Here is a 19,111-nt window from a genome sequence, read left to right on the forward strand (position 1 = left end):
TTATATTATTTATATGCCTCGTCATGATAGCACAGTGACTTACACATAAAAGACTCTCAAATGTGTGAGGAATTGAAAAGAGATGCTACTTAACACTGCTAATAGGTGAGAAGCACATGAAAGAGTAAATGAGACCAAGGATGGGTTCTTGTACAGGGAACTCAGGAGGAGCTGCCCACAAGGGCAACTCACTGTGGCCAGTGGAAGTGTCTGTGCAAGAATTTGCCCTTCATGCTGGCACTTTTTCTGACTTAATTCTTGTTGACAGGCACTGCTGGTCTGGCTTGAAACCTCAGAATCCTCTTTGACTCTCCTTCCCCGCCTCACATTTAACTGAATCAGTTGTTGAGTCCTAAGGATATTTCCTCACACCTGACTTTATTTTTTATTTTTATTTTTTTTTACACCTGACTTTAGAGATTATAACACACATTACAAAGAAGATAGTAAGGGAAAGTATAAAGAGAAAAAAAAATCACATCCAATGAACAGATACAAGCACTGTTAACTGTTAATTTCTTTCAGTTATTTAAAAAATTCTCTTACACATCATGTATCCTTAGCATATTTTTGTTGACCACACCACTAGCTTCGATCAGGTCCTCATTCATTGCTCCACTCTTGGTCTGCTTGGACTGTTGCTTTAACCACAGAAGTGGACTCCCTGCCTCTGATTTCTCATGTCTCCAATCCATTACATCCACAGTGCCCAGATTTATCTAACTAAAACTTCCAGCTGAGTGGATGCTTCAAGGCACAAAAACTTTCTGTTTTCCCTTTTTCATAGAGGATCAACTCCAAATTCCCTAACCAGACTTTGGGGTCCTTCATGCTCCAGTTCCAGTCACCTATTTCAATCCCCACCTTCCCCCTTCATCAAGATTTCCTGGTCTTGGTGTCACTGACATTTGGGGCCAGCTAATACTTTGTTGTGGGACTGTCCCATACACTACAAGACTTTTAGCAGTATCTCTAACCTCTACCCACTAGATGCCAGTAAAACCCCCTGCCCCAAGTCAGATAACCAAAAATGTCTCCAGACAATGCCAGATGTCCCCATGGGGCAGAATCATCCTTGCTTGAGAACCATTTCCCTACACTTAACCTTATGCATCAGCCAAACCGAATTGCTTGTTCTGTCCTTACTCTGTCTGTGGCCTTTGCTGGATTGCCATCTTAGATCACTGCCAGTGCCCTACTCATTTGTCAAGACCTAGTTGAGAGCTAACTTCTAACCACTTCCCTCTCTTTGCCACTCATTGTGACCCCTCATTCCCTGGGCAGATGAGACACAGTAGAAGGGATGCAGGAATCAGATGGCAGGGATTTGGATGGGAGATGGGTGGGTTTGGACTGTTCTGGGCTAAGTTTTCTGCTTTGAACATGGGTTATTTTTGTAATTAGAAGAAAAACACTACTTAAACAGAGGTGACAGTTGAGGGGTTGCCAGATGCAAAGGGGGCTTTGTTTGGTGTGGCTTTGTCCAACAGGCAATAGAGGTTAATTGGGAGGCAGAGTGGAGAACAGAGCAATGATGCACAACAAGGTCATGGGCAAGCAGGAGTGTTGAGGACTTAACCTTCGAGAAGGTGAAGTAACTTTCCATCGGTACAGAAAATGAGAAGACAAACTAGGCGAATATATAAAGAAATGTCCACTGTGGATACAGATAATAAATAAGGTGTTGGGGTAAATGATACGATGCCTAGGGTACCTCCACTCAGTTTGTGCGTTTATTAAGTGGATGGCTGGATGAGCTCTCAGCTGAGGGAGCATGTGTGACCTATGAGTGACCCAAGGTACTGTTTTCAGCTTCCAGGAAAAAAGGACTTGTTCATTGAGGCAGATCTCATGAGCCCCTTGGATCGGATCGCCAATGTCTCCATCCTGAAGGTACCCGCCCCCTTTCCCAGTAGATTTGGGCTCCTCTTTCCTCATGAAGCAGGTTTTTTTTTTTTTTTTTTTTTTAATGTTAATAAATGAACAGTACAAATTACTAAGGAGTGCCTGCCCTTTTAGGTAAAATGCAGGGTAGCTGAATTGGGTGGACAAAGGGGATTTGATGTTGTTGTTTGGGTTGTTACTGAATTGTTTGGTTTGGGGTTTTTTTTTTTTACCTGTTGACAGTTTGAGGAAAGGTCAGTGGGATGGTTGTCAGGGAGGCAGTTTGATTCCTAGAAGTAGCATGAAGAGGAGCCCTTACAGAAGTCCTCTCTGTGTCCTGCTGTGGGTTACCAAGTTTTTATTGCATTGTCTTGTTGGGTTCTCTCTGTAGCAACACGAAGTAGACAAGCTGTACAAGGTGGAGAGCAAGCCAGCCCTCAGCTCCAATGAACAGTGAGTGTCTGGGAAAGTTCATCTGGGCTCCAGGCTGGAGGAGGTCCAAGCACCTATGCCTCCTGTCCATCCTTGGCTGGGATCTGGCACCATATTTGTTTGTTTTTTTTTTAAAGATTTTATTTATTTATTCATAGACACAGAGGCAGAGACACAGGCAGAGGGAGAGGGAGAAGCAGGCTCCATGCAGGGAGCCCGATGTGGGACTTGATCCCAGGTCTCCAGGATCACACCCCAGGCTGCAGGCGGCGCCAAACCGCTGCGCCACCAGGGCTGCCCTGGCACCATATTTGTGATGTGGTTCACCTTCCCGTACTTGCACAAGTTCATGCCTAGGTTATGCTGTGCCGTCTTAATTGGTCTTCCTTCTGCATGTTCTCGCTTTCCTGTCCTCTTCTCTCTCTAATCCAGTCAGCCATCTCTAGCCAGATTGATTAATCTTTGAAAAATGTTTTTTCTTTTTTTTTTTTAAAGATTTGGTTTTATTTATTTATGATAGACATAGAGAGAGAGGCAGAGACACAGGCAGAGGGAGAAGCAGGCTCCGTGCCAGGAGCCCGACGCGGGACTCGATCCCGGGACTCCAGGATCGCGCCCTGGGCCAAAGGCAGGCGCGAAACCACTGAGCCACCCAGGGATCCCTGAAAAATATTTTCATTATGCTCTTCTCAGGAACCTTTGAGGCTTCCTTTACTTACTGATTAAAGTCCAGATTGCTCACCACAGATTCCAAGGCTGTCTCTAGTGAGGCTCACATTGTTTTTCCAGCCTGGTCTTTCATGTGTCCCCTCAAGCCTCTGCTTGACACACACTTTCTTTTCTTTTTTTTAAGTTGTTTTTTTTTTTTTAATTTTTATTTATTTATGATAGTCACACACAGAGAGAGAGAGAGAGAGAGAGGCAGAGACACAGGCAGAGGGAGAAGCAGGCTCCATGCACTGGGAGCCCGACGTGGGATTCGATCCCGGGTCTCCAGGATCGAGCCCTGGGCCAAAGGCAGGCGCCAAACCGCTGCGCCACCCAGGGATCCCCTAAGTTGTATTTATTTAAGTAATCTCTACACCCAATGTGGAGCTTGAGCTCATGACCCCAAGATCAAGAGTCACATGCTCCATTGACTGAGCCAGTGGGGCAACCAACTGTGTGCACATGCCTTTGCCCTCTGGCCATGCCATTCACTCTGCCTGCCCTTGCTGCTCCTGCAAAAAATACCTGGCCTTGGGATGCCTGGGTGGTTCAGTGGTTGAGCATCTGCCTTCAGCTCAGGTCATGATCCTGGGGTCCTGGGATTGAGTCTTGCATCAGGCTTCCTGCGGGGAGCCTATGAATAAATAAATAAAGTCTTAAAAAAATCGCTGGCCTTCAGAGCCCAGCGCCACCTCCTCCATGAAGTTCTGTGTCGCCATCCCAGTCCAGGGTTTCCATGGTGTTTAGTGTTTGTCCTGCTCACTTGGCACTTAGTCACAGACAGCCTGTTTCTGGCCTTCATTTTTATTTTTTTGTATTTTTCAAACTTAAGTAATGTTCATTCTCCCCTTAGAGGAAAAAGTTCTCCTGGATACATGGAGAGTACCTCCATGAACCCCTATTTGAAAAACACTATTTTATATACTATCTTGGAACTTTTTTTAACACTTGACCATTATTATGCTCCATACATGTGTGTATCTTATTTTGCCCAATAGATTGTAAATTATGTGAGGGCAGGAGCTCCTGGGGCCCACATGGGGCCCATAAGTACCCGCAGCACCAATGTACCTCTCGTACTGAAGGGAGTTTTCTGTGCGTGGTATGTGGTAGGCCAAGAGAGCTGGCATGGCTTTGGCTAGGATGAGAACTATCAGCCTGGCAAGAAGAGCAAATGAAGAGTTAACATTGTTTCTGTTTCTTCAAAGCTGCTATCACCAACTTCATGATTTTTCCTCACTGAGGTTTTTTGTTTTGTTTTGTTTTTTCCTTTCTCTCCCACAGGCTGTGCTTCTTGGTCCGACCTCGCATCAAGAACATGCGATACATTGCCAGTGAGTATGCCATGGCGCTACGTGTAACTAAGACCTAGGAAAGAGTGGCTAAGATTAAGGGCCTAGGCCATAAGGACCTTTTAATGAGAAAATATGGTTCAAATTGGCCATACCACTTGAGAGGATGTCTACTTCCTTGCTTCTAGTCTTAACAAAGGGCCTGTGATTTTCTAGGTTGCTTTCCTTCTGTCTGTAGGTCTTGTCAATGCTGACAAAATGGCTGGCCGAACTCGAAAATACAAAGTGATCTTCTGCCCTCAGAAGGTGAGTTTGGGTTCTGGTGGGAGTAGGGGAGGGTAGATCAGGATGAAAGGCTAGGAGGGGGCAAGGGGCCAATAGCTGTGTCTCCCCCAAAGCAAATTATGTGTGACTGAACAAAATATCTATTCCTGTCTTGTCATTAACGTGGTCTTGATTATTTAGCAGAGGGTCTGTTGTCAAACCCAGTTACAGATTGTGGAATTGTGAGAGGGAGTGTCTGTGTAGACTTCTTCTGAAGCAGAACCTGCTGTGTATCCCTTCTAACTCAGATTTCTGTATAGTAATGTGCATGATGTTATGGCATTCCAGTGATTTTGTCCCTTTGTCCCTTTAACAGTAAGTACAATAAATCATTATTCCTCCATGCTCATTCAAGGCATGTGACCAGCTGCCCCTGGGATACTAGAGCCATACTAATGTACTTTGGAAAAGCCTTTTCTTACACAAAAAAGGAAGCTTAGAGACCATTTTACTCTACCCCAGCTTTGAGGAGTGGAGGGAAGGAAAGCCCACAGTCAAGCAGGGAGTTCACATCTTCAGGCAAGGTCCCTTCCATCTTTTTTAGCTCAATAATTGTAGTGTTTGGTGGTAGTCGCATTGCCATTCCCTGATTTCATCAAGTTCTCTCACTCCTATGTCAGCAAGGTGCATTATGGATACATCCTCATCTTATATACAGGGCCTGCTTTAGGCCTATAAAGCTATACCAAGTAGTTTATGCTGCATGGAGAGCAGATAGAAAAATAAAGTTGAAAGGACAGAGATTTGTTCTTTTTCTTTTTTCCCTTTTACTTATTTTTAAAATATTTTGTTTATTCATTAAGACAGAGAGATACAGGGCAGCCTGGGTGGCTCAGTGGTTTAGCGCTGCCTTCAGCCCAGGGTGTGATCCTGGAGACTCGGATTGAGTCCCACATCGGGCTCCCTGCATGGAGCCTACTTCTCCCTCTACCTGTGTCTCTGCCTCTCTCTCTTCTCTGTGTCTCTCATGAATAAATAAATAAAATCTTAAAAAAAAAAAAGAGAGAGAGAGAGATACAGAGAGAGAGAGAGAGACAGCATGAGCAGGGGGAGAATCAGAGAGAGGAGAAGCAGAGTCCCCGCTGAGGCAGGGGCCCGACTTGGGGCTCAATCCCAGGACCGGGAGATCATGACCTGAGCCAAAAGCAGGTACTTAACCATCTGAGCCACCCACACACCCTGATTTATTCTTTTCCAATCTTTCCCAAAAAACTCTAGAGAAAGTAGAAGCAGTAGCTCAGTCTCAAACACTAAAGCCAAACTGGATGTGAATCCTTGCTTTATCATTATAACCTGTGTGATCTTGGATAAGTTACTTACCTGCTCTGTGCCTCAGTTTTCTCATCTATAAAATGGAGTTGATAGTACTTACCTTTTTTTTTTTTTTTTTTGACATAACAGGGCTGAGCATGTTACTTTTTATTTAATTTCAGTATATTTAACATACAGTGTTTTATTAGTTGCAAGAGTACAATATTGTCATTCAACAATTCCGTACATTACTCAGTGCTCATCACAGTGAGTGCAGTCTTGATCCCCGTCACCCATTCCTCCCATCTCCCAACTCACCTCCCCTCTGGTTACCATCAGTTTGTTCTCTCTAGTTAGGAGTCTGATTTTTAGTTTGTCTCTTTTTTTCTTTGTTCTTTTGTTTAAGTTCCACACTTGAATGGCATCATACAGTATTTGTCTTTCTCTGACAGACTTAATTCACTTAGCATTATACTCTCTAGCTCCATCCATGTTGTTACAAATGGCAAGTCCTTACCTCTTTTAAATGACTTTCAGTTTTTGTTACAAAATCTAGTGAAATCACAGGCTTATATTGTTTTCTCATCATGTAAAAGAAATAAGAAAGAGCTAATGATCTTCCTTTGAAGATCATTTGAAGATTTGTAGCACAATCTTACTGCTATTTATCCTACTGAGAAATGTATCAAGTATAATGTCATTACCAGGGCAAGAAATTATTAAGTAAGATAACCAGTTGGAATTACAGGTTACTTTAAATGTTACTAAAGGAGCTGTGGCAATAAATTCTAGTTATTGGAGTCTTAAAAAAAAATTTTTTTTTTTAAAGATTTTATTTATTGATTCATGAGAGACACAGAGAGACAGAGACAGAGATAGAGACAGAGACAGAGACACAGGCAGAGGGAGGAGGCTCCATGAGGGAGCCTGATGCGGGACTCAATCCTGAGGCTCCAGGATCACGCCCTGGGCCGAAGGCAGGAGCTAAACTGCTGAGCCACCCAGGGACACCCCCCCCCCTTTTTATTTTAAGATTTTATTTATTCATGAGAGACACACAGGGAGAGACTTTTTTCAAATTATACTTCCAGGGGATCCCTGGGTGGCGCAGCGGTTTGGCGCCTGCCTTTGGCCCAGGGCGCGATCCTGGAGACCCGGGATCGAATCCTACATCGGGCTCCCGGTGCATGGAGCCTGCTTCTCCCTCTGCCTGTGTCTCTGCCTCTCTCTCTCTCTTTGACTATCATAAATAAATAAAAATTAAAAAAAAAAAAAAAAAATTTAAGATTTTATTTATTCATGAGAGACACACAGGGAGACTTTTTTCAAATTATACTTCCAGGGGATCCCTGGGTGGCGCAGCGGTTTAGCACCTGCCTTTGGCCCAGGGCGCGATCCTGGAGATCCGGGATCGAATCCCACGTCGGGCTCCCGGTGCATGGAGCCTGCTTCTCCCTCTGCCTGTGTCTCTGCCTCTGTCTCTCTCTCTGTGTGACTATCATAAATAAACAACAAAAAAAAAAAAAAAAAACAAATTATACTTCCAACGACAGATTTGTTCAAAGAGGGAATAGAACATGTTGGTAATAGTTTTAAATAATCCTAAAAGATTTTATTTATTTATTTATTTATGATAGTCACAGAGAGAGAGAGAGAGGCAGAGACACAGGCAGAGAGAGAAGCAGGCTCCATGCACCAGGAGCCCGACGTGGGATTCGATCCCGGGTCTCCAGGATCGCGCCCTGGGCCAAAGGCAGGCGCCAAACTGCTGCGCCACCCAGGGATCCCTCCTAAAAGATTTTAAATAAGCCTCCCTATTACACAGAAAAACAAAATTGGTTTTTTTTTTTTTTAAGATTTTATTTATTTATTCATGAGAGAGAGAGAGAGAGGCAGAGACAGAGGCAGGAGAGAAGCAGGCTCCATGCAGGGAGCCCGATATGGGACTCTATCCCAGGACTCCAGGATCACACCCTGGGCCGAAGGCAGACGCCGAACCGCTGGGCCACCCAGGGATCCCCCAAAATTGGTATTTTGATGAATTTTCTCCATCTCATATCCTATTTAATTAGATTATTTGACTTAATTTTATATCATAACACAATCTCCCTCAGTAGCTGTAAAGAAAGGGATTCTCTCTTCTTGAGACTCCTTTTGTTAATTATGAAGATTAGCAGTTTTGATCTGGGCTCTGGGATTCCCTTAGCACTAAAGTGGGCCTACTATTTCAGTTTCACTGACAGAACTCAGTGAGGGACAGGGCACGTGACTCTTGATCTCAGAGTTGTGAGTTTGAGCCCCATGTTGGGCATAGAGCTTACTTAAAAAGAAATGAGTGAGGAATGAATAGGATTCTCTGTGTAAAGTAAAATTAGGAGCATGTAGCATTAATCTTCCACATCTCATGGAGTCATCATGACGACCAAGAGAGGTTATCTTTATAAAACACTAACAGTGATGCCTAGCACATATTTTATGTTTAATGTATATCAACTGTTACCATCATCGTCTTTATCAGAGGAAGTGTTCCTCCTTCTTCATCATTGTCTCCAAGTATTTCACCTTCCCACTTATCTCAAAGGAAGAAGTGACCTGGGCCTCTTCCCCTCCTTGATTAGCCATTCACCTGTGTTTCTGGCCCCATGCCCACATTCCTTCTCTACTATCATGCTTTGTTGGGTAGATTCTTTTTTTTTTTTCCCCAAGATTTTATTTGTTTATTCATTAGAGACACAGAGAGGCAGAAATATAGGCAGAGGGAAAAGCGGGCTCTGGGCAGGGAGCCCGATGTGGGACTTGATCCTAGGACCCTAGGATCACAACCTGAGCCAAAGGCAGAGGCACAACCACTGAGCTACCCAGGTGCTCCTGTCAGGTAGATTCTTTGTCTTCTGTCTTCAACTACATCTGTCCCTTCTAAAGAATTCTTCCTACTTCATGTCTTCTCCCAGTTAGGGACTCTCCCTTCTGTTGAGTGAAGACTTGTGTGAAGAGTTCTTGCTGTCACTCTCCTGCAGCCTCACTAGATCCCAAACCCTTGAGGGCTCTGTTGTCAAACCCAGTGATGCCTGATTCCCTCCCGTCCTGCCTAATGTCTCTGGCGTTTGACACTGTTGCCTGTTCCTCCTGAAATGGACCTTTGCTGCCTTGGGAGGCACCGTGTCCCCCGTTCCTGCCTCTGTGTCATCTTTCTGTCTTCCCTGCCAGGTTGTGCCCTGTGCACCCTTTTAGTTTGCTGTTCCTTGGAATCCTGTCCACGGTGCTCATGTCCCTTTGTGTTCTTATCTCTTGGGCAAACCACCCACTTTAAATATTCTGTGCCATTCACCCCTAGCCTGGATCTCCAGATCTCTTAATGATTCCAGGGGTCCCCTGGACCCATCCTCCCCTGACCTCCTTCCACACCAGTGTCCCTTCCCTGCTGCCTGCCCCACCTCCCCTGTTTCTGGGGTACATTGGGCCCTCCCTCCTACATCTGAGTGCAGGACTCACCCTTCGGGGACAGCTGAAATACCTTCTTCTTTGTGGTGCTTTCCAGTCTTGCAGGGAGGAAAGAGCTATGGACTTAATACCTAAATAAAGTGGGTAAAGGGAAACAAAGTGCTGGGCTGAATTGTCCCAGTGGTCCTTCCTATCATCCCTATGAGTCCATGTTCTCTTGTCTCCGTCACTGGGTCCAGTAGGTGTTGTCCTTAGTGCCCACAGAGGAACACCAGAAAGATGAAAAGAACAGAAAAGAAGGTGGTCACCAGCTGCTCCCTCTTGTCTTTCAGTTTCACGCATGTGAGATGGTGCTGGAGGAAGAGGGGGTCTATGGAGGTGAGAAGAGGCAGCCGCAAGTGGAGACGGGGAGAACATAACACTATACCCCCCCCCACTCTACATGTTGGCCCTGGGAGGAGGGGAGCTCCCCACCAGGGGGAGGGGGACAAGGCCCTGAAGGGAAGGCTGAAGGAGATTCCAGGTACCACCATTCCTCTGTCCCAAGACTCCCCTGAGAAGACTGCCTTCTCTCCCTCTGTGCTGCATGCATCGCTGACCCGAGCACGGAGCTCCTGCTGCAGATCCTGCCCTAGTGCCAGAATCTTCAGGGCCTTCTGCAGTCAGCCCCTTCCTGTCTCCTCAGCCTCACCGTGTGCAGCTCCCTTCTCTCTCCTGACTCTCTATCCTTCAGCCATGGGCACTTCCCACTTGGTTTTTCTGTGGCTTAGAATATTCTCCGCCCTCAGCTTTTTTTTTTTTTTTCCGTACCAAAATCTTACTCAAATTCGAAGTGTAAATATTGGCTCTTTAGGGAAGTCTTTCCTGGACTCCTAAACTTTTCCTCTACCCTGCATAGCTGAGGTGGAGGTTCGATCCCTGACCTATCTGTGCTCCCAGATTGCTGTTCTACTTGTTTGGAGCACACCTAGAATGAGGTGTATCTGGTGTGTTCCTCTCTTACTAGATTGAGATTCTCTGGCAGAAGATGGGGAGCATGTTCGTTCCATTTACATACCCCTGGTGCTCGGCCTAGTGCCTGCACACATGTGGCTTCCTGCCAGTATTTGTTGAGTAGTGAATGAGTGTCCCTTCAGCACATTTGGTGGGTACTCAGATGAAGACACATTGCGTAGCAGGCTGTCATGTGCATGTCTCTTTCTGTTAACAGACCATGGACTCCTTTAAGGCTCAGGCTGGGTCTTTCTTGTCTCTGAGTGTCCTGTGCTCAGTGTGGTGCTGGGCATGTGGCGGTGCTCAGATGTTTCTATGTCACTGTGGCAGACCCTCTTTCTCCTGCCATGGAGCCCCATGCCTTCCATGGGGAGGCTGACTTGCCCTGTTCCCACAGATGTGAGCTGTGATGAATGGGCCTTTTCTTTGCTGCCTCTTGATGTGGATCTGTTGAGCATGGAGCTGCCAGAATTTTTCAGGGACTACTTCCTGGTAAGTGCAGGGTCTTTGGGTCTTGGCATTGACAGGCAGGGACAGGTGGGGTCCAGTGAGCTAGCAACATTGATGTAACCTTCATGCCATTCCTATAATTTATCACGAGGGGAGAGCATTTTGTGGGTTGAGTGCTACTGGTTGCTGTCCACCAGTAGGGGCCAATCAGAAAGCTTTCAGGCAGTCCCCACACCCTGCCTTCCTGCTCCAGGGTTTCTAGGGCTAGCCCCTTTCCAGATGGGTCTGTTGGGTTGAGCCATATTTCCGTGCAGGAAGGAGATCAGCGCTGGATCAACACTGTGGCACAGGCCTTGCACCTTCTCAGCACCCTCTACGGACCCTTTCCTAACTGCTACGGAATTGGCAGATGTACCAAGGTGGGCACTAGCAGGGCCCTTGTCCCAAATAGCCCCTATTTTACCTGTTCTCTGCCCACCATGGACTGCCCACAGGCATCTGCAATAAGATGCAGATTCTTTGGCTTGCTTTTATTGTTCCAGAATAGTTCCTCAGAGAGGAGGACTTGTGTGACTAGCACTCCTGAGTCTTATCTTTGGGGGTGGAAATCATCCTTCATCAGCAGGGAAGAGTTTGGGAGGGGTGGGCCCAGATGGATGTGTAGTGGGTAGTAGTGTTAATAGTGAGCTCCCCTCAGCTAGTGGCTGGGGTCAAGGAGAGATGTTACGTGGAAAAGAGTTGGTGGGGCTGCAGCAAGGACCTGGACACCAGACTGAGATTGTCTTGGTCCCTGGCAGATGTCATATGAATTGTGGAGGAGACTAGAGGAGGAGGAGGATGGCGAAACCAAGGGCCGAAGGCCAGAAATTGGACATATCTTCCTCTTGGACAGAGGTAAATGCTGCTCAGCACTCCTGTTGTCTTTGGACCCTCGAGGACATGGGTGGCTCAGTTAGGACCATTGGTTCGGGGCTATGAATGCCAGCATTGACCGGGAGCACGGCGCTTGGGCCCCGTGGCGGCACCTGAGCCGGGCAGCCGTGTAGGTCAGGGAGGATCCTCACGGCTGGGGATCTCGGTTTCAGATGTGGACTTTGTGACAGCACTTTGCTCCCAGGTGGTTTACGAGGGCCTGGTGGATGACACCTTCCGCATCAAGTGCGGTAAGTGGCATCCTGGCAAGGTGGAGGGGGTCCTCGGCTCCCGAGGTCTCTTACCTGGGCCGGGACCTCTGGAGGTCCTCATAGCTGCTCCATCTGCTCTCAAGGGAGTGTCGACTTTGGCCCAGAAGTCACATCCTCTGACAGGAGCTTAAAGGTTCTACTCAATGCTGAGGACAAGGTGAGGAGGGAGTGGCTACTGCCCGTGGATTGTTGTGGGCCCCACTCTGGGTGGGGAGGCTGAGCCTGTGGGAGACGGATTCCCCGCCAGGAACGAGCATACCCCAGAGCTCAGTAGCTGGTACTTGTCATGCATCCATGCTGCCAGCTCCGCTTTCTCTGTGCTTTTGCTAGAACAGAACACACTTCTTGTGCTCTGGTCACACTACTGAGGGAAGAGGGACTAGTTAGGGTTCTCTGGTAAGTTGTTGCTGGCTTGTTCCCCTTGCAGGTGTTTAATGAGATTCGTAATGAGCATTTCTCCAACGTCTTTGGCTTTTTGAGTCAGAAGGCCCGGAACTTGCAGGCTCAGTATGACGTGAGGTCCAAGCCCGGGGTCCTCTGTTTCGTTTCCCCAGTGGCTTCCCAAGGCGGCTGACAACCCCCTAATGCGATGACAGCCCCCTGTCTTTTGTCTTGGAATCGGGGAGACTGAGGGAGGGTGGTGGCGTCTCGTGTCTGAGGGTTGGGAGAGCTTGACCTTGTGAGGATTTCCCCTAGCGCCGGAGAGGCATGGACATCAAGCAGATGAAGAACTTCGTGTCCCAGGAGCTCAAGGGACTGAAACAGGAGCACCGCCTGCTGAGCGTCCGTAGGTTTCAGCCGGAGGGGAGGGCGAGGGGCTGCTACAGAAGAGATCTGCCCTGGGAGAGAGCTCTGTTCACCCAGCAGATAATGATCTTGTTTCACCTGAAATGGGACGAAGTGCTTCTGCATTTTGCCTTAAGAACTTTCTATTTTTGGGACTCCTGGGTGGCTCAGTGGGTTAAGCGTCTGCCTTCAGCTCAGGTCATGATCCCGGGGTCCTGGGATTGAGCCCCACATCGGGTGCCCTGCTCAGTGGGGAGCCTGCTTCTCCCTTTCCCTCTGCTGCTCCCCCTGCTTGTGCTCTTTTCCTCTCTCAAATGAGTGAATAATATCTGAAAAAAAAGGTTTTTTTTTTTTTATTTTTCTGGATAATAAAGGCATATTCTTCTAGAACTGGGAATGTGTCTGCTTGCTTTTTGTCCTGTCTGCAGATATTGGGGCCTGTGAATCGATCATGAAGAAGAAGACTAAGCAGGACTTCCAGGAGCTCATCAAGACTGAGCATGGTAGCTGCAGTGGCCGTGCCCAGCTCCATTCCATGCTTCTGCTTCCCTTGCTCCCAGCACCTTCCCATCCAGCAAAGATCCATCTGGCTCCTTCTAGCTGGTGCTGGCTGGGTGGAATGCTGGTTCCTATTAGGAGTCCTGGGGGCCCCTTAACCCACCCCAAGCATGGAGAAAGACGGGGAGACAGACACCTGTTAGCATACATGGCAGCAGCTGAGCTGCATGCCCTGTAATGTGCTCTCCTCTGCTTACTCCCAGCGCTGCTGGAGGGCTTTAACATCCGAGAGAGCACCAGCTACATTGAAGAACACATAGACCGGCAGGTGAGCAGGTGGCCGGGGTTGCTGGGAATGGTGTGCCATGGGGTTGGCCTCCAGAAGGAAGAGGAGAGAAGAACATGTGTCATGAAACTTGAATTCTCTTTGACTCTCTTTCTGGGCAGGTGTCACCTATAGAAAGCCTTCGCCTCATGTGCCTTTTGTCCATCACTGAGAATGGTGAGCCCCTGGAACCAGAGATGCCAGACTGAAAAATCATACCTCAGGGATAGAGCAAATCCTTTTGAATGACAGAGATAATATCCTAGCAGACAGAACATTTCCCAGTAATTTCATGGATTCTTTCCCCTGTAAAATAAAGCAGTTTTTGTTCCAAGTGAGACATCCTGAGGCTCTGGGGTGATTCACTGTCCCGACCCTAAGCAGGACCACACCCAGGGCCCCCAGAACAAGCCCAGTCACATCTTAGGACTGCAGGGGCACAGCGTAGAATGGTGTGTCTCTGTTTCATCCAGCCTCCTGCCTACAGCAAGGTTTTATAATAAAGACAGTCCAGGAAAGGGGTATAGCCAATTTCATAAACGTTTCCAAAAGCTCAGATTCTGCGACCATCCGTGGCACAACTTTTAACCCCTTTATGCAATTTTTTCACCTGTTTGGAGTGTTTTGTTTAAAGATTTTATTTATTCATGAGAGACACTGAGAGAGGCAGAGACGTAGGTAGAGGGAGAAGCAGGCTCCCCTTTGCCTGATGTGGCACTTGATCCCAGGACTCCAGGATCACAACCTGAGCTGAAGGCAGATGCTAAACCACGGAGCCACCCATGTGCACCCCTTCCTTTTTTTAAATTGGAAGTACAGTTGACACACAATGGAAGCTTAGTTTCCGGTGTACAGCACAGGGTTAGGCAGGTATGTACGCTATGCTGGGCTCCCCACAAGTGCAGCTGTGACAGTACTATCGACTACTCCATGTGCTGTGCTGTTCGTCCCTGTGACTTGCTTGTCCTGTGACTCCGGGCCTGTCCTTACCACCCCCCTCCACCCCTTTTTGGCAACTGGTGTTGCCTGCTGATGTCTTGCAGGTGGGGATGTGTCTTTGAGGCCGCTCTTTGCCCCCAGAGGAGCAGTTTGCTTATTCTACATCTCCTCGATTGTACTTGCAAGCCCATTCTTTGTACCTCACTGGAGGAAATCACCCCAGACTGCCCTTTCGGATCTTATCTGAACACTTGTCTTATTCCTCGGTAGCCTCTGAAGCAGTTTGTGGCGGTGCTGGCCCAAAGCCAGGAGGGAACTCGCCCAGGTCCCTCCTCCCTCCTGCCATGTCCCCCTGCCACCTCCACTGTGAGCAGTGCACCTTTCTGTGTCCCTCCCTCAGCACCCTCACAGGTCAGGGCTCGTCCTCAGAACTCTCAGATCCAGGCTTCGTCTCTTAGTGAGCAAGCTTAAATTTAGGAGTCCGTTTATTTTATTATTTTTATTTTTAAAGATTTTATTTATTCATGAGAGACACAGAGAGAGAGGCAGACACAGAGAGGCAGAGGGAGAAGCAGGCTCCCTGTGGGGAGCTCGATTCAGGACTCGATCCCAGAACCCTGGGATCATGCCCTGAGCCAAAGGCAAGATGCTTAACCACTGGGCCAACCAGGCACCCCTAGGAGTCAGCTTAGAATCACCTGGCTAGAGCCAAGGTTAACATTTACTGAGTCCTTCCTCCTGATACGGGTGTTTTGGGGCACAAGAGGGTAGGGGGGGTTGGCTATAGATTTCAGGATACCTCAGCTGGTGTTCGCATGAACCTGTCTTCTCTGATCCTCAGGTTTGATTCCCAAGGATTACCGATCTCTGAAAACACAGTATCTGCAGGTAAGGCCGGGAGAGTGTGCTCTGGAGGGAGCTTGGTGGAGGGAGGACCTGGACATTTCTGAAAGAGGCAGAAGAAGAAATGGCCCATTTCTTGTTTACATCTCCATGTTGTTGACACTCTGGCCTCCCTCTTAGAGCATCTTGGGACAGTCAACCTCTCAGCATGTAGAGACCCTCCCATTGCCTTTGACTCCCCCACTCCCTGCTCTCTTGGTGGGTGGCCAGTGCTGGGAGAACTGGAGCCACTGAGCTTTTGGACCAGGTGGTGAGTTCTCACCCCTGGGGCTCACTTGCACTTGAACCATCTTGTGAGGATTTGATACGGCTTTCCTTCCAGATCTTTCTCCAGTCTTACCTCATCTGTGAAGCCCTCCCCAGCACCCTTACGTCAGTAGCTTTCTCTTTTCTCTCATAGTTTTGTGCTTTTTTTTTTTTTTTTTTTTTTTTTGTCCTTTGTTTGGTGTTTGGGTATTTCCTTAGGGCACAGAATGCATAGCCCTTCTGTCCCTCACTTTCATATTATCTAACAGTATTAGACCTTGGTATAGCGGATGCTCAGTAAATGGCTGAATTACATTTTTTTCAGAGCTATGGCCCTGAGCACCTACTAACCTTCTCCAATCTGCGGCGAGCGGGGCTTCTAACAGAGCAGGCCCCAGGGGACACCCTCACAGCTGTGGAGAGTAAAGTGAGCAAGCTGGTGACGGACAAGGCTGCAGGTGAGCAGGGAGCATGGAGAACCCCTTCCATGGCCAGAGTCCTCCCTTCTCACAGCAGCCAGAGCACTCTGGGAGGGAGCAAATGAGCTGGCAAAGGACGATGTGATTCTTCACTCTTCCTGGCATTACTACTGCTTCTGCTAGTAGGAGCATGTTCCCTTTATTGAACACTCAACGATGTGCTGAGAACTGTAGATAACAGTTTCTCACTTAATGCAACAAATATAAGTTTATAACCTCCATTTTGTAGATAAGGAAACAGGCTGAGTGAGGTGAACTGACTTGTTCATAGTCTCTCAGTAGTAAATCAGGTTTGAACCCATGTCAGTTTGACTCCATGGCCCCACACACTTCACCGGTGAGCCCAGATCACCCTGTAGACTGCATTGAGTAGATAGCAGGTACCCTGCAGGAGGAGGAAGACTGTGGTGGGAAGAAGGGTGGTGAGGGTCTTGATTGGTTCCAGAGAATTCTAGGTGAGCAGCTCCTCAGAGAGGAGAAGGGTCTTGAGATGTGAGTAGTCCTGCTATTTGCCATTTCTGAATGGTATCATCTGTGGCTGTGTCACGGAATCCATAGACCTTAGATGAAATCCAGCACAAGTTTCCTTCCCAGGAAAGATTACTGATGCCTTCAGTTCTCTGGCCAAGAGGAGCAATTTTCGTGCCATCAGCAAGAAGCTGAATTTGGTATGTAGAAACAGGATGGATGGGGAAGTCATGGGTCCAGTCCTTGGTGGAGTACTTTGAATCCCTTGGTGGAGTATATCTCTTTGTTGTTGTTTTTTTATAAAGGTCCTTTCATTTGGTAGCATTTAATCATGAGCTTAATCTAATGAGATAAGACATAGAGATTCATTCACTTAATAAACATGTAACAATCACCCACCAATGCCAGAGGATAGGCCAAGTGCCACATCAGTGAGAGACATGTCCGATGTCACCAGGGGAGCTTCAGAGGGCCATCTTCTTTCCAGTTTTTGATAGGGAGCACAGAGAGCTCATTCAGGAGAATCAGTGGGTACTGAGCAAAAGCTTTAATCTTTGGTTATGGATTCTTTTTTTTTTTTTTAAGGGCTTTTGCTGGTTTTCCCTTTAGCTGAAATAAGAACTGTTTTTTGGGATGTACTTTTCTTTAACCACATAAAGGGCTGGAGAGAGTAGTTGTAATGTGCCTCACATCATCCCCTTTGCCCTCAGATCCCACGTGTGGATGGCGAGTACGATCTGAAAGTGCCACGGGACATGGCATACGTCTTCAGTGGTGCCTACGTGCCCCTGAGCTGCCGAATCATCGAGCAGGTGAGAGCAACCCACTCCCATTCCTTGTTCACTCTCTGCTTTTTCTTGGTCCCTGGCCTGTCCCAACTTTTAACTACCCCAGTAGCTAACAATAAATGTGACAGTTGGGCTGCTGTGACCTTCCCTTCCTAAGCCTACTCCTGTCTTAGACTTGCAACTGGTGCTCGTGCCTCCCAGGTGCTGGAGCGGCGAAGCTGGCAAGGTCTGGATGAAGTGGTGCGGCTGCTCAACTGCAGTGAGTTGGCATTCACAGGTGCGTGGCACTGGCCAGTGTGGGCAAGTGGGACGAGCGGAGAGCCGGGGCCACTGCCCAGCACCAGCACGCCAGCGAAGACCTGAGTCTGGTCTGATCTCTGCAGACATGACCAAGGAAGACAAGACTTCCAGCGAGTGCTTGCGCCTCATCCTGGTGGTGTTCTTGGGTGGTTGCACGTTCTCAGAGATCTCAGCCCTCCGGTTCTTGGGCAGAGAGAAAGGTAAGAGAGGGCAGAATGTGGGAGCCGGGGAACAGCAGGCAGCGCTCAGGAAGGTGGCTCAGTGGGCCTCTGGCTGCCACTGGCTATAGTCAAGCTGTGGGCTGAAGAGCAGGGAGTCAAACCGTGGGCTGAAGAGCAGTTCCACTGGGTGCAGCAAGTCATCAGGCCTGTGAACATGGCACTGGTGCATCCATGTCTGCAACCTGCTGCCCTGGTCTGGAGCACTTGACGTGGCTTAGGCTTGGGGACCTCTGATCTGCTTAGTCACTGATGCTTGTGCTTTTGGCTCCGTAGGGTACAGATTCATTTTTCTGACAACAGCAATCACAAATAGTGCTCGCCTGATGGAGGCCATGAGTGAGGTGAAAGCCTGAAGTTCTTCCTGCCGGGGTTGACTCTTCCCTGGACACGTTTCCCAACAGGACACAGGAATTTGGTCCCATCTGTTAACCAGGTGTCCACCAGATACCCCACTAAGAGCTGAGGAGCTCAGAATTGACTTGGGACTTAGGGAAGTTATGAGGAGAGCGCTCACTTCCTGCCGCCAGGATATTTCTTTTTTTGTTTATGAAGTATAGCTTGTGCTGAAAAGATACAAGGGGGAAGAGGTATCTTTTGCTAAATCTTGTTTGAGTATCATTGTAAATAAAGCCTCTACTCTCAAGTGTCATGTAGTTCTCGATGTGCACTTCCATCTTAGTGAAGCACTGGCAGAGGTGGGGAGGGGTGGGGTTTCATGTGTTCTGTGGCCTGGACTCTGCAGCAGCTCTGGGTCTGGTCTGGTTCTCTCCTGAAACTTGCCCTGTACCAGTGTTTCCTCAACCATGGAACGAAGAGGACGGACTAGGTAGATGAAAAGCAATCACCCTCTAACTCTAAAATACTGTGGCTCATCATACTTTATTAAGTAAACCTTTGCCCAATGTGGGGCTCGAACTCATGACCCTGAGGTTAAGGCTTGTAGCGTCTCCCAAAAGAGCCAGCCCGGCGCCTCTTGTGATTCATTATACTTTAGAAAAGAGAAGTTTGGGAATCCCTGGGTGGCTCAGCGGTTTGGTGTCTGCCTTCCACCCAGGGCATAATCCTGGAGTCCCGGGATCAAGTCCCATGTTGGGCTCCTTGCACGGAGCCTGCTCTCTCTCTGTCTTTCACGAGACATAATAAAGTAATAAATAAATAAAAAATGCATAAATAAGATCTTAGAAAAGAAGTTTGTTACT

General features: G+C 47.8%; 1 protein-coding gene across 3 annotated transcripts in view; it reads left to right on the forward strand.

Annotated features, from left to right (window-relative positions):
* VPS33B (VPS33B late endosome and lysosome associated) overlaps positions 1-18,555 on the forward strand; it is a 31,799-nt gene extending 13,244 nt beyond the window's left edge. For all 3 annotated transcript variants that reach the window (XM_026000831.2, XM_072737308.1, XM_026000837.2), the window contains 22 exons: positions 1,813-1,893; positions 2,276-2,337; positions 4,309-4,358; positions 4,555-4,622; positions 9,665-9,710; positions 10,723-10,817; positions 11,090-11,194; positions 11,573-11,669; positions 11,861-11,938; positions 12,043-12,116; positions 12,387-12,473; positions 12,656-12,746; positions 13,174-13,248; positions 13,507-13,571; positions 13,691-13,745; positions 15,349-15,395; positions 15,982-16,114; positions 16,730-16,803; positions 17,314-17,415; positions 17,593-17,668; positions 17,775-17,891; positions 18,186-18,555. In XM_026000831.2, coding sequence (XP_025856616.1) covers positions 1,813-1,893; positions 2,276-2,337; positions 4,309-4,358; positions 4,555-4,622; positions 9,665-9,710; positions 10,723-10,817; positions 11,090-11,194; positions 11,573-11,669; positions 11,861-11,938; positions 12,043-12,116; positions 12,387-12,473; positions 12,656-12,746; positions 13,174-13,248; positions 13,507-13,571; positions 13,691-13,745; positions 15,349-15,395; positions 15,982-16,114; positions 16,730-16,803; positions 17,314-17,415; positions 17,593-17,668; positions 17,775-17,891; positions 18,186-18,265 — 1,758 coding nt within the window. In that variant the 3' untranslated portion in view covers positions 18,266-18,555. The remainder of the gene's footprint in view (positions 1-1,812; positions 1,894-2,275; positions 2,338-4,308; positions 4,359-4,554; positions 4,623-9,664; positions 9,711-10,722; positions 10,818-11,089; positions 11,195-11,572; positions 11,670-11,860; positions 11,939-12,042; positions 12,117-12,386; positions 12,474-12,655; positions 12,747-13,173; positions 13,249-13,506; positions 13,572-13,690; positions 13,746-15,348; positions 15,396-15,981; positions 16,115-16,729; positions 16,804-17,313; positions 17,416-17,592; positions 17,669-17,774; positions 17,892-18,185) is intronic.
* Positions 18,556-19,111: the final 556 nt, after the last annotated feature.

This window comes from Vulpes vulpes, chromosome 14, assembly GCF_048418805.1.
Source record: "Vulpes vulpes isolate BD-2025 chromosome 14, VulVul3, whole genome shotgun sequence".
Lineage (NCBI taxonomy): Eukaryota > Metazoa > Chordata > Mammalia > Carnivora > Canidae > Vulpes > Vulpes vulpes.